Source organism: Calidris pugnax, unplaced genomic scaffold, assembly GCF_001431845.1.
Source record: "Calidris pugnax isolate Ruff unplaced genomic scaffold, ASM143184v1 scaffold123, whole genome shotgun sequence".
Lineage (NCBI taxonomy): Eukaryota > Metazoa > Chordata > Aves > Charadriiformes > Scolopacidae > Calidris > Calidris pugnax.
This window is the reverse complement of record NW_015090876.1, coordinates 109,908-122,352: the sequence shown is the minus strand read 5'-3', so window position 1 is coordinate 122,352 and position 12,445 is coordinate 109,908. Positions and strand designations below refer to the sequence as shown.

General features: G+C 42.8%; 2 protein-coding genes across 4 annotated transcripts; both read left to right on the top strand.

The window, feature by feature from the left end:
- Window positions 1-201: 201 nt before the first annotated feature.
- LOC106890428 (WD repeat domain phosphoinositide-interacting protein 2-like) lies at window positions 202-4,596 on the top strand. 2 transcript variants are annotated; one of them, XM_014946235.1, is made up of 4 exons: window positions 202-721; window positions 1,679-1,786; window positions 2,944-3,074; window positions 3,884-4,596. In XM_014946235.1, the coding sequence occupies exons 1-4, from the start codon at window positions 606-608 to the stop codon at window positions 3,994-3,996; spliced, it is 468 nt and encodes a 155-aa protein (XP_014801721.1). In that variant the 5' UTR covers window positions 202-605; the 3' UTR covers window positions 3,997-4,596. The 2 variants fall into 2 exon arrangements, with proteins under 2 accessions (XP_014801721.1, XP_014801722.1); XM_014946236.1 differs by having other exon boundaries at window positions 204-721; window positions 2,944-3,041.
- Window positions 4,597-8,331: 3,735 nt separating this feature from the next.
- On the top strand, window positions 8,332-11,333 carry LOC106890393 (WD repeat domain phosphoinositide-interacting protein 2-like). Of its 2 annotated transcripts, none has more exons than XM_014946186.1 (3): window positions 8,332-8,518; window positions 9,681-9,778; window positions 10,621-11,333. In XM_014946186.1, the coding sequence occupies exons 1-3, from the start codon at window positions 8,463-8,465 to the stop codon at window positions 10,731-10,733; spliced, it is 267 nt and encodes an 88-aa protein (XP_014801672.1). In that variant the 5' UTR covers window positions 8,332-8,462; the 3' UTR covers window positions 10,734-11,333. The 2 variants fall into 2 exon arrangements, with proteins under 2 accessions (XP_014801672.1, XP_014801671.1); XM_014946185.1 differs by having other exon boundaries at window positions 8,345-8,518; window positions 9,681-9,811.
- Window positions 11,334-12,445: the final 1,112 nt, after the last annotated feature.

Below are 12,445 nucleotides of genomic sequence, written 5' to 3'. Positions count from 1 at the left end.
CTGGGGCTGGCTCTACTGGTCTAATAGTGAAGGTTCATGATCTTTTTTTCAAGATACTGATGTAAATATAAATGATTTTGGAAGATTAATTTTTTCTGGGTTCTCTTCTGATGAGTGTCAGTCCGGGCTTTAAAAGGTGCCAGGTTATAAAATGTTCCTATTTATGATTTGAGAAGACAGTCTTATATTTCTCTGTAAGTTGTTGGAAACAATTATTTGCTTAGTGATAAACAAGTAGATAAAATCTTGAAGTGTAGCGCTTCCCAGTAGATCTTGCTCTTGTATAATGAACCTTATGAAATTCAGTTTTATAAGCAGAAGTATCAGTTTACAATCAAACAGGCTTAAATAAGATGCTGAGGGTATTGTAGGACACATTGTACCCTGTAGCATAAACGGAGTGTATCAGAGTTCTCAGGGTGCTAGTTATTTCTGAAGAGAAACAAATAGCTGCTTAATATCTTTAAAAATAAAAAGATGTTTCAAAGTGTTTACGCACCTTTCTCTCATGTGAAGGCAAAGTCAGTCACTTTTTTTTCTTTCTTCTGACTTGTAGACCTCAGGAAGAGCCTACAACCTGGACGGGTTACTTTGGAAAAGTGCTGATGGCCTCGACAAGCTATCTGCCCTCTCAAGTAACAGAGATGTTCAACCAGGGTAGAGCCTTTGCTACAGTCCGCCTGCCCTTCTGTGGGCACAAAAACATCTGTGCACTTGCCACGTGAGTAGAGAAGCCAACCCTGTGTTTGCCACCCCCCTGGGTTGCCACGCTGGGCTACGGAGAGGCTAACACTGTAGAACATAACCTCATCCCCAGCAGGGTGGGGAGTACACAGAGAAATGGATCACCTGTGACCATCTCAAAGCCTCTTCCTTTTTTTAAGAGTTCTGTGATCACCGTCCTGTGAGGGGAGAAGGGAAAGGAGTAGTATTTGGGTGAGAATAGACCATTCCTAAGTGTTGTTTAAAGATGTCTTTTAATTTGGAAAGGAGAATGTTGAGAACAGACCCATGGGCTTGTGGCACTTGCTTCCATTAGGGCTAGGGGGAGTGATACTGTATGTTGTAGTGAATTGCAAAATCCAGACTAACCATTAAAAGGAGTCTGTGAAAGCAAGTTCGTATTATTTTTGTCTCTAAAACAGGATAGCATTCATTGAAGTTAATTTTGAAGACTAATTTTTATTCTGTCTTCACCAAAGGCAGATCCCATTTGGCACAGCTCCCAAAGCAATAAGCTGAGTGGTAGTAAACTTATTTTCGGGGGGGTTTACAGTTTTTATGCTAAATTGACTTCATGTCTGTGCTCTCACTGCTGATCTCAAAGCACCCTTTAAGCAATAATTAAGCCTTGTAATATTTCTGAAATAAGTAAACACTTCCCATCACAATATTTGTCTCTGGAGTTGTGCAAAGCTTGGTAACAGGACGGTGACTTCTTACTGTTTCACTGAGTCATTTATAAGTTGTTTGATTGCTGTGGCATCCCATTAGCTCCACAATGTGATTATGCCTTAATTTTTTATGCACAGTTCTTTCCTAGGTTCTCTAACTGTTAACAATGTTCCCTGTCTAGAAGCGAGAGTGTGGAAAATAGTGGCTTAAAATCATGGGAGGGGAGAAGAGTGTGCTTTCTTAAGTTCTTATTCATCTGTTGCTCTCCCCTAAACTTTTCTAGGATCCAGAAGATCCCTCGTTTATTGGTGGGAGCTGCCGATGGGTATCTCTACATGTACAACCTGGACCCCCAAGAAGGAGGAGAGTGCACACTAATGAAGCAGCACAAGTACGTACGAGTTAGCTGAGGACTGATGTATTTTATCTCTTCGCAAAGTCCAGTTTGTTTTTAAGCTTAGTTCTGTTCTGCACAGATCTAACTTGGAACAGCTAATTTCTTTGAACTAATCTTTTTCTGGACCTCTGATGTAACTTCAGAATTCCCCTGTGCCTTCCTGCCCAGTATCTGCTGCACCAAGCGCTGCTTTACCAGCAGAAACTCAACACTGTCCCATGGCAGCGAAGGATCAATCGCTGTTAGCTCTGTCATCCTGTTTCCTCTTACTTGGCACTTTGAGTTGAGTTACTTAAACAAGAACTTGAAACGTCTGACACCATCCTCTTCATCAATAAATGAAGCGGTTACAGACATGAGAGAGAGAGAGAGAGATGTTACTCTGACTTCACAGGCCTATGAAATTATCAGGATTCTCTCTCTAGCAGTGTCCTTATTAAACTTCCTTGCATATAGGCCAACTAATGTTCTGCAGCAGTGCTGTAGAAATCTTAAGGAAAATATGATGAGGCTTTGTTATTTTTTTAATAAGGTTTGGCAGGAGAAGCTAGGGTGATACAGTCAGGTTTCTTACATGATTAGTCATAGAATTAAAGCCAGTAATTCAATGATAATTCAGGTTTGCAGCTTTGGTCAATCTGTAATACTGGTCAAAAATATCATACATTTATCTAAATGTTTTAAGGTATCACCTCTGGTTTCATTTGTAGATAAGTAAAGTCTCATAGAGGGAAGCTTTTTATCAAGTTAATCTCTGGAATGCTCTAATACCTTCACTGGAGAGTTTCCTGGTGTATGAAGCAACAACTTCTGTTGTGGATGTTACTTAAGAGACACTATGTAATATTGCTGATTGGAATGTTTGGGTTTTTTAATTGTGTACTCTTGTTTTGAGTTTTACCTATCAGCAGCTACTAGGATTTAGATCCTGATGCCATATCAGAGGCAAGCATGTCGCTGATGTCTTCAGTGTTAAAGTGTTGTCAGATGCCTTCTTGACAGCCCTCTGGAAGGGAGGGACCAAGTTCCTCCTGTTGCATGTTCACATGTATTATTCTTGTCTGTCTGAGATATTCCTGTGTAGCTGTCACCTGAAGCTGTTTCATGCCCAGGTGGATCACCTCTCCAGCTAACCTCTCTCTCTTTTGTAGGCTGGATGGCAGCATGGAGCCAGCCAACGAGATCCTGGAGTCTGCATCCCACGACCGGCCGTTGGTAGCGCAGACGTACAGTGCCGCTGTCACTAAAGGTACATATGTGCCTTCCTCACCCACAAGGCATGGTAAGGAGGAGGCTGGAAACGGGGCAGAGAGCATCTCTGCACATCACTTCATTCTAGGTGGTGAGCTTGTGCTTGTCTGCTTCACCACCCAGATTTTCTTAACTGCGGGTGTGATGCGGAACACTGAGCAGTGAGAAAAGAGCACTTGTGATGTACAGTAGTTTCCTGTAGATGGATCGCTCATCTTTGCTGCTTTCTGGGTAGAACTTCATCTCAAATTGTGACTGATTACTCGAGTGATAGTTGCAGTATCTACCAAATGGTTCTTCAGATGCCCTAATGCAATTACTTCGTACAGGAGTTCTGCACCCGGACCTTGTGCAAAGCATCTGAATTATAAACACAGCCTTTTTTCCCTTTTTAGCAAGGTTGAGTGCTCCTGTTGTTCTGTTACAGGAACAGTGACCTTTTAACCTGATTTTGCTGCTCTGTTAAATTAAGAGGATGAGAATTTGGTTAGTGCTGCAGCTCTTCGAGCTGAGCTTTAACTGTCTTGGTATGGTACTTGGGTCAGAGCTTCAACTTTAGAGGAAAGACTGTATAGCATTGTTACTGCAGCTGTAATCCATGAGATTATGGAAAACACCAGCCTGCCCAAAGCACCAGTATGCATTCCACACACAGAGTAGTTGAATTTTGATCATAAACTGCTCTTGACTTGGGGAATCACAGTCACGATGAAGGCAAACACAGGGTGCCAGTGAGACTGTAGCAAGGAATGTCTGGTGTTTCAGCTCTAATCATTCACTTTGGTTCTATCCTCAGTTTGTGCTGCTGATCCCCCTGGCTAATTGTTCCTTTCTCTGCAGCCTATACAGATGACCTGGGTGCTGTGGGTGGAGCTTGCCTGGAAGATGAAACCAACTCCCTTAGATTGGATGAAGACAGTGAGCATCCCCCCATGATCCTTCGGACAGACTAAACTTTGACCTGTGAACTCACTCCTGAAGCAGAGAACACTGGCTTGATGTTTCTTGAGGAATCTCGTGTTATGCTGCTATGAACTTTGACATGAGTTGGGAGAGAGGATGACAGACTCTTACCGTTTTAAGTCGTAGCTGTAGTTCTAATTCTATACAATTGGAAAAATATATGGTTTTCAATTCAGTGGCTTTTAATCTTGCTTATCTATTTTAGCTGTGTTTATTATTTTTTTTTTGTTGCCAAAACCTGCTGTTCGTGCAGCCCTCGGAGCCTACTAGCTTTGCATGCGTTCATGTGCCAAGCAAGCATAGGAGGGGGAGAGAGAGAGAAGCCACTTTATAACAAACTCGAGTTTGTATTTTTTTTATATATGTATATAATATTTAGCTTATATAAGAAAGGAGTAGAAGAAGTGGTTCTGGAAGCTGAGACTGGTTCTGCACTGACAAAGGTCCAAATGGTTTCCTGTGCATGGGCTTGCAGGCATACCTAGTGACTGACATGCAACCTCTCAAATGCAATGGCCTGTTTTTTTTGGGTTCTCCCTCCCCTTTCCTGGACCATTTTGTTAATTAAAATTCCTTCTGAATGTTGTGTATTTGTGGGACTGTTCTGTTTGTCAAGATGGAAAACTGGAAGTGTTTCCCTACATAAGGATGCAGAATATAGGAAGTGCCTTTAGAGGGAAGGAAAGAAATTGCTGCAGGAAGAAAGCTGGGATGAAGGAGGAATTGCCAGAGACTCTTGTTTGTACACCTTCAGTACTTGGGCATCTGTAGCCCGTAGTGGTTTTTTGTAGAGAAGGCTTTGAATGCACTTTCTCTCCTGTAGATTGTCTTATTTCCTCGGCAGAGTAGCAATAACCTTTTTTTTATATGCTTTAAATTATATGCTTTAAATTATCCAAAGCAAGGATTCTGTCAGGCTGGATGGAAGTTGCTGGAGAGTGTGGCAGCTCCACTCTTTAAACAGCCTTAAGGTTTTCAGCTGGAAGGCAAAGCTCTCCATTCTTGCTTCTCTTCAGTCTGGGGCTGGCTCTACTGGTCTAATAGTGAAGGTTCATGATCTTTTTTTCAAGATACTGATGTAAATATAAATGATTTTGGAAGATTAATTTTTTCTGGGTTCTCTTCTGATGAGTGTCAGTCCATTTTTTTTAACTTTTATTTTTTTATTTCCTCTTGCATCAGAGTACCTCTTGTGATACACTCCGAGGACTGGTTGTCTCTTTGGCAGGTTTGGAATAAATCTTTTAACTGTCCTGACCCTGGCTGGGGCTTTCCAAGGCTGAGCAGTGCTGCAGACTATTTTTAGGGTCGTGATGTGCCTTCTTTTAAGTCTTGGATAACGGTTAGTGAGCAAGTGATTAGCAAAGTACTTGGTGAGTGTTACTTTCCTTTGCCAAAATAAGCCTGCTTTGCCTTTTGTGTAGCAGTGAGGGTTGCTTCCTTTCCCTCTTCTGACTGCTTGCAAAGAAATAAAAACAGACAAGGAAATTGCAGCTCTTGAGAGGAGGACAGAAGCTGAGGGCTCCAGCTACGTGTGAACTCCCCACCACAACTGGACAGTGATGTGCTTTTAGGATTTGGGGCTGTGAACGAGTCTTCCCTCACAATAGCAGGCAGTGGTCTGTCCCCAAGGCCCTGTGTTGAGCAGGTGGCTTTCCCTTTCCTCTAACCATGCAGAAGGTGGTGGTGGCTCCTGCTACCTGCATCAGTGAGGCTGCTCTTAGTTTGTGGATGTGGAAGATGTTCTTAGATGGGCACACAGGGAAAGAAGGGATCAGGCTTGTTTAGTCACTAAAAACCCTTGACTGTCCTGAGTAGTTGGCTGGAGGGGCTTGTGGTGTCCTCTCCAGAACCCACCACATCCAAAGCAAACCCCTGAGACATCACTTAGTCACTTGACTTTAAGCTCTGACAAACAACTAAATTCTGTGGCCTGGGATTATGTTTTTACTGCAAGTGTTATCAGCTTTGCTGTGGGGCTTATAACTGTGGAGTAAAATACAAATTTTGAAGTATGTATAATCTGAGTGAGCTTTGGCAAACTGAACCGCCCGGGAGCTGTCAGATGTCTGCTGGTTGCAGACTGAAGCTGGTGATGTTCCTGGTAACATACTTGGAGTCTTGGCGTGGACTCCACCAGCAGAGTTAGCAGTAAACAAGCATAAGCAGCACAGGTCTGCTAAGCACACAGGTTTTACAACTCTTGAGTGAAATAAAGGCTGTGTTACATAGTAGGATATACCCCTTTAATGTAATTCCTAACTTACTGCTAAAATTCAGGACTTTTATTGTACTAGTTTTCCCCCCTTCTTAACTTTTCCACCTTATCTTCCACAGGTGAGTTGGAGATCTCATATTCACTGTGTTTGTGTCTTCCACGTGCTGTCGTGTGCTCCGGCTCCTCAGCCACATGCTGGCTGTCAAATCCCTGTGCCCTGCCTGGTTTGCTCTTAAGTAGAAGCTGGAAACCAGTTAAAGTATCTATCTTGTTGCTGTTGTAACTGGGAAAATCTTTTTAGAGAGCAAAAGGATTGATGTTCTGGGGTTAGTGACCAGCGTGGAGCTGGTGGGGTGCAGCGGGTGGTTTCTGGTCTTGACATCTGTCTGTTTACCCTATTTTGTATTTCTACTTCTGAGGCAGAAAGCTTTTATCTGCCCTGGACCTTTCTTATGTCTCCGTTTCTGACAGTGTATTTAAGAGTGGTGACAGTTTGTCTTAAGTTCATTGCATGAAGTTATAAACTTTGTCTCAGATAAAATATGTCTTGACAGTTTGTCTTAAGTTCATTGCATGAAGTTATAAACTTTTTCTCAGATGATAAAATATGTCTAATCATAGAATGGAATATTTCCCTCTGATGGCCTTGGGCCCTCAGGAACCACCCTGCTGTGGTTATGCTACCAAAGTGAGAAGCCTTTCAGGTTGGGGTTTCAAAGATGTATTTTTTATTATTGTTTGTGTTTTGTTTTTTTTTTCCCTCAAACATACCAGAAATGCTGTTTGCAGCTGCATCCTCACCTGGGTAGGGAGCACAGGATGGCAGTGCCGTGCTCTGCGGATCAGGTGGTGTCTAAATATCTCTGTCCTGATGGTCTGACAGCCCTGGATTCCCCAGGGCCAGCCAAGGAGAGGCTCTAGCCCTGTGCTGTGGCCACAGGCTTCCAGTCATATGATATGGGAACACCTTCACAGCCCCTCTCCTTTTAGACTGACCTTCCTTGGGAGGACAGAGTTTGTTCTGTGGCAGTGCCTCTCCCTCTAGAGCTGGACTATGGTTGATAGCTTTTCTTTTTTAAACTCCTTAGAGAGTTGGGGGCAGAGATGGACAACTGAAACTACCAAAGCTGGCGGGGGAAGGGGGAACTTATAACCTTGGAATCCTAAACTCAGGTCTTAGATTGTGGTGGGATCTGTTCCCGGTGGGTACCCTGGGGAAGGAGCTGTTTTGATGTGCAAATAGTGAGTGTACACGCTCCTGCCGTCTCCACATCTGGCTGTTTACCCTGTTTTGTATTTCTACTTCTGAGCCAGAAAGCTTTTATCTGCCCTGGACCTTTCTTATGTCCCCGCTTCTGAAAAAGAAGTGATAGATACAAATCTAGCAGTTAAAAGGCTGGGCCTGGAGGAGGAGGAGGAATTAAAAAGCAAGAAGAGGTCAGTAAAAGCTGTTCCTTCTGAGGTCCTGTTCAGTGGGAATGTCTTTTAATTTGGAAAGGAGAATGTTGAGAACAGACCCATGGGCTTGTGGCACTTGCTTCCATTAGGGCTAGGGGGAGTGATACTGTATGTTGTAGTGAATTGCAAAATCCAGACTAACCATTAAAAGGAGTCTGTGAAAGCAAGTTCGTATTATTTTTGTCTCTAAAACAGGATAGCATTCATTGAAGTTAATTTTGAAGACTAATTTTTATTCTGTCTTCACCAAAGGCAGATCCCATTTGGCACAGCTCCCAAAGCAATAAGCTGAGTGGTAGTAAACTTATTTTCGGGGGGGTTTACAGTTTTTATGCTAAATTGACTTCATGTCTGTGCTCTCACTGCTGATCTCAAAGCACCCTTTAAGCAATAATTAAGCCTTGTAATATTTCTGAAATAAGTAAACACTTCCCATCACAATATTTGTCTCTGGAGTTGTGCAAAGCTTGGTAACAGGACGGTGACTTCTTACTGTTTCACTGAGTCATTTATAAGTTGTTTGATTGCTGTGGCATCCCATTAGCTCCACAATGTGATTATGCCTTAATTTTTTATGCACAGTTCTTTCCTAGGTTCTCTAACTGTTAACAATGTTCCCTGTCTAGAAGCGAGAGTGTGGAAAATAGTGGCTTAAAATCATGGGAGGGGAGAAGAGTGTGCTTTCTTAAGTTCTTATTCATCTGTTGCTCTCCCCTAAACTTTTCTAGGATCCAGAAGATCCCTCGTTTATTGGTGGGAGCTGCCGATGGGTATCTCTACATGTACAACCTGGACCCCCAAGAAGGAGGAGAGTGCACACTAATGAAGCAGCACAAGTACGTACGAGTTAGCTGAGGACTGATGTATTTTATCTCTTCGCAAAGTCCAGTTTGTTTTTAAGCTTAGTTCTGTTCTGCACAGATCTAACTTGGAACAGCTAATTTCTTTGAACTAATCTTTTTCTGGACCTCTGATGTAACTTCAGAATTCCCCTGTGCCTTCCTGCCCAGTATCTGCTGCACCAAGCGCTGCTTTACCAGCAGAAACTCAACACTGTCCCATGGCAGCGAAGGATCAATCGCTGTTAGCTCTGTCATCCTGTTTCCTTTTACTTGGCACTTTGAGTTGAGTTACTTAAACAAGAACTTGAAACGTCTGACACCATCCTCTTCATCAATAAATGAAGCGGTTACAGACATGAGAGAGAGAGAGAGAGATGTTACTCTGACTTCACAGGCCTATGAAATTATCAGGATTCTCTCTCTAGCAGTGTCCTTATTAAACTTCCTTGCATATAGGCCAACTAATGTTCTGCAGCAGTGCTGTAGAAATCTTAAGGAAAATATGATGAGGCTTTGTTATTTTTTTAATAAGGTTTGGCAGGAGAAGCTAGGGTGATACAGTCGGGTTTCTTACATGATTAGTCATAGAATTAAAGCCAGTAATTCAATGATAATTCAGGTTTGCAGCTTTGGTCAATCTGTAATACTGGTCAAAAATATCATACATTTATCTAAATGTTTTAAGGTATCACCTCTGGTTTCATTTGTAGATAAGTAAAGTCTCATAGAGGGAAGCTTTTTATCAAGTTAATCTCTGGAATGCTCTAATACCTTCACTGGAGAGTTTCCTGGTGTATGAAGCAACAACTTCTGTTGTGGATGTTACTTAAGAGACACTATGTAATATTGCTGATTGGAATGTTTGGGTTTTTTAATTGTGTACTCTTGTTTTGAGTTTTACCTATCAGCAGCTACTAGGATTTAGATCCTGATGCCATATTGGAGGGAAGCATGTCGCTGATGTGTCTTCGGTATTGAAGTGTTGTCAGATGCCTTCTTGACAGCCCTCTGGAAGGGAGGGACCAAGTTCCTCCTGTTCCATGTTCACATGTATTATTCTTGCCTGTCTGATGAGATATTCCTGTGTAGCTGTCACCTGAAGCTGTTTCATGCCCAGGTGGATCACCTCTCCAGCTAACCTCTCTCTCTTTTGTAGGCTGGATGGCAGCATGGAGCCAGCCAACGAGATCTTGGAGTCTGCATCCCACGACCGGCCGTTGGTAGCGCAGACGTACAGTGCCGCTGTCACTAAAGGTACATATGTGCCTTCCTCACCCACAAGGCATGGTAAGGAGGAGGCTGGAAACGGGGCAGAGAGCATCTCTGCACATCACTTCATTCTAGGTGGTGAGCTTGTGCTTGTCTGCTTCACCACCCAGATTTTCTTAACTGCGGGTGTGATGCGGAACACTGAGCAGTGAGAAAAGAGCACTTGTGATGTACAGTAGTTTCCTGTAGATGGATCGCTCATCTTTGCTGCTTTCTGGGTAGAACTTCATCTCAAATTGTGACTGATTACTCGAGTGATAGTTGCAGTATCTACCAAATGGTTCTTCAGATGCCCTAATGCGATTACTTCGTACAGGAGTTCTGCACCCAGACCTTGTGCAAAGCATCTGAATTATAAACACAGCCTTTTTTCCCTTTTTAGCAAGGTTGAGTGCTCCTGTTGTTCTGTTACAGGAACAGTGACCTTTTAACCTGATTGTGCTGCTCTGTTAAATTAAGAGGATGAGAATTTGGTTAGTGCTGCAGCTCTTCGAGCTGAGCTTTAACTGTCTTGGTATGGTACTTGGGTCAGAGCTTCAACTTTAGAGGAAAGACTGTATAGCATTGTTACTGCAGCTGTAATCCATGAGATTATGGAAAACACCAGCCTGCCCAAAGCACCAGTATGCATTCCACACACAGAGTAGTTGAATTTTGATCATAAACTGCTCTTGGCTTGGGGAATCACAGTCACGATGAAGGCAAACACAGGGTGCCAGTGAGACTGTGGCAAGGAATGTCTGGTGTTTCAGCTCTAATCATTCACTTTGGTTCTATCCTCAGTTTGTGCTGCTGATCCCCCTGGCTAATTGTTCCTTTCTCTGCAGCCTATACAGATGACCTGGGTGCTGTGGGTGGAGCTTGCCTGGAAGATGAAACCAACTCCCTTAGATTGGATGAAGACAGTGAGCATCCCCCCATGATCCTTCGGACAGACTAAACTTTGACCTGTGAACTCACTCCTGAAGCAGAGAACACTGGCTTGATGTTTCTTGAGGAATCTCGTGTTATGCTGCTATGAACTTTGACATGAGTTGGGAGAGAGGATGACAGACTCTTACCGTTTTAAGTCGTAGCTGTAGTTCTAATTCTATACAATTGGAAAAATATATGGTTTTCAATTCAGTGGCTTTTAATCTTGCTTATCTATTTTAGCTGTGTTTATTATTTTTTTTTTGTTGCCAAAACCTGCTGTTCGTGCAGCCCTCGGAGCCTACTAGCTTTGCATGCGTTCATGTGCCAAGCAAGCATAGGAGGGGGAGAGAGAGAGAAGCCACTTTATAACAAACTCGAGTTTGTATTTTTTTTATATATGTATATAATATTTAGCTTATATAAGAAAGGAGTAGAAGAAGTGGTTCTGGAAGCTGAGACTGGTTCTGCACTGACAAAGGTCCAAATGGTTTCCTGTGCATGGGCTTGCAGGCATACCTAGTGACTGACATGCAACCTCTCAAATGCAATGGCCTGTTTTTTTTGGGTTCTCCCTCCCCTTTCCTGGACCATTTTGTTAATTAAAATTCCTTCTGAATGTTGTGTATTTGTGGGACTGTTCTGTTTGTCAAGATGGAAAACTGGAAGTGTTTCCCTACATAAGGATGCAGAATATAGGAAGTGCCTTTAGAGGGAAGGAAAGAAATTGCTGCAGGAAGAAAGCTGGGATGAAGGAGGAATTGCCAGAGACTCTTGTTTGTACACCTTCAGTACTTGGGCATCTGTAGCCCGTAGTGGTTTTTTGTAGAGAAGGCTTTGAATGCACTTTCTCTCCTGTAGATTGTCTTATTTCCTCGGCAGAGTAGCAATAACCTTTTTTTTATATGCTTTAAATTATATGCTTTAAATTATCCAAAGCAAGGATTCTGCTGGAGAGTGTGGCAGCTCCACTCTTTAAACAGCCTTAAGGTTTTCAGCTGGAAGGCAAAGCTCTCCATTCTTGCTTCTCTTCAGTCTGGGGCTGGCTCTACTGGTCTAATAGTGAAGGTTCATGATCTTTTTTTCAAGATACTGATGTAAATATAAATGATTTTGGAAGATTAATTTTTTCTGGGTTCTCTTCTGATGAGTGTCAGTCCTTCTTTTTTTTTTTTTAACTTTTTATTTTTTTATTTCCTCTTGCATCAGAGTACCTCTTGTGATACACTCCGAGGACTGGTTGTCTCTTTGGCAGGTTTGGAATAAATCTTTTAACTGTCCTGACCCTGGCTGGGGCTTTCCAAGGCTGAGCAGTGCTGCAGACTATTTTTAGGGTCGTGATGTGCCTTCTTTTAAGTCTTGGATAACGGTTAGTGAGCAAGTGATTAGCAAAGTACTTGGTGAGTGTTACTTTCCTTTGCCAAAATAAGCCTGCTTTGCCTTTTGTGTAGCAGTGAGGGTTGCTTCCTTTCCCTCTTCTGACTGCTTGCAAAGAAATAAAAACAGACAAGGAAATTGCAGCTCTTGAGAGGAGGACAGAAGCTGAGGGCTCCAGCTACGTGTGAACTCCCCACCACAACTGGACAGTGATGTGCTTTTAGGATTTGGGGCTGTGAACGAGTCTTCCCTCACAATAGCAGGCAGTGGTCTGTCCCCAAGGCCCTGTGTTGAGCAGGTGGCTTTCCCTTTCCTCTAACCATGCAGAAGGTGGTGGTGGCTCCTGCTACCTGCATCAGTGAG

Excerpts from the sequence above, each read along its gene's own strand:
- LOC106890428 (XM_014946235.1), top strand. The coding sequence starts at position 606 with ATGGCCTCGACAAGCTATCTGCCCTCTCAAGTAACAGAGATGTTCAAC. Across the intron at positions 722-1,678 it reads AACATCTGTGCACTTGCCAC|GATCCAGAAGATCCCTCGTT; the intron begins GTGAGTAGAGAA and ends AAACTTTTCTAG. Across the intron at positions 1,787-2,943 it reads ACACTAATGAAGCAGCACAA|GCTGGATGGCAGCATGGAGC; the intron begins GTACGTACGAGT and ends TCTCTTTTGTAG.
- LOC106890393 (XM_014946185.1), top strand. The coding sequence starts at position 8,463 with ATGTACAACCTGGACCCCCAAGAAGGAGGAGAGTGCACACTAATGAAG. Across the intron at positions 8,519-9,680 it reads ACACTAATGAAGCAGCACAA|GCTGGATGGCAGCATGGAGC; the intron begins GTACGTACGAGT and ends TCTCTTTTGTAG. Across the intron at positions 9,812-10,620 it reads TTCCTCACCCACAAGGCATG|CCTATACAGATGACCTGGGT; the intron begins GTAAGGAGGAGG and ends CTTTCTCTGCAG.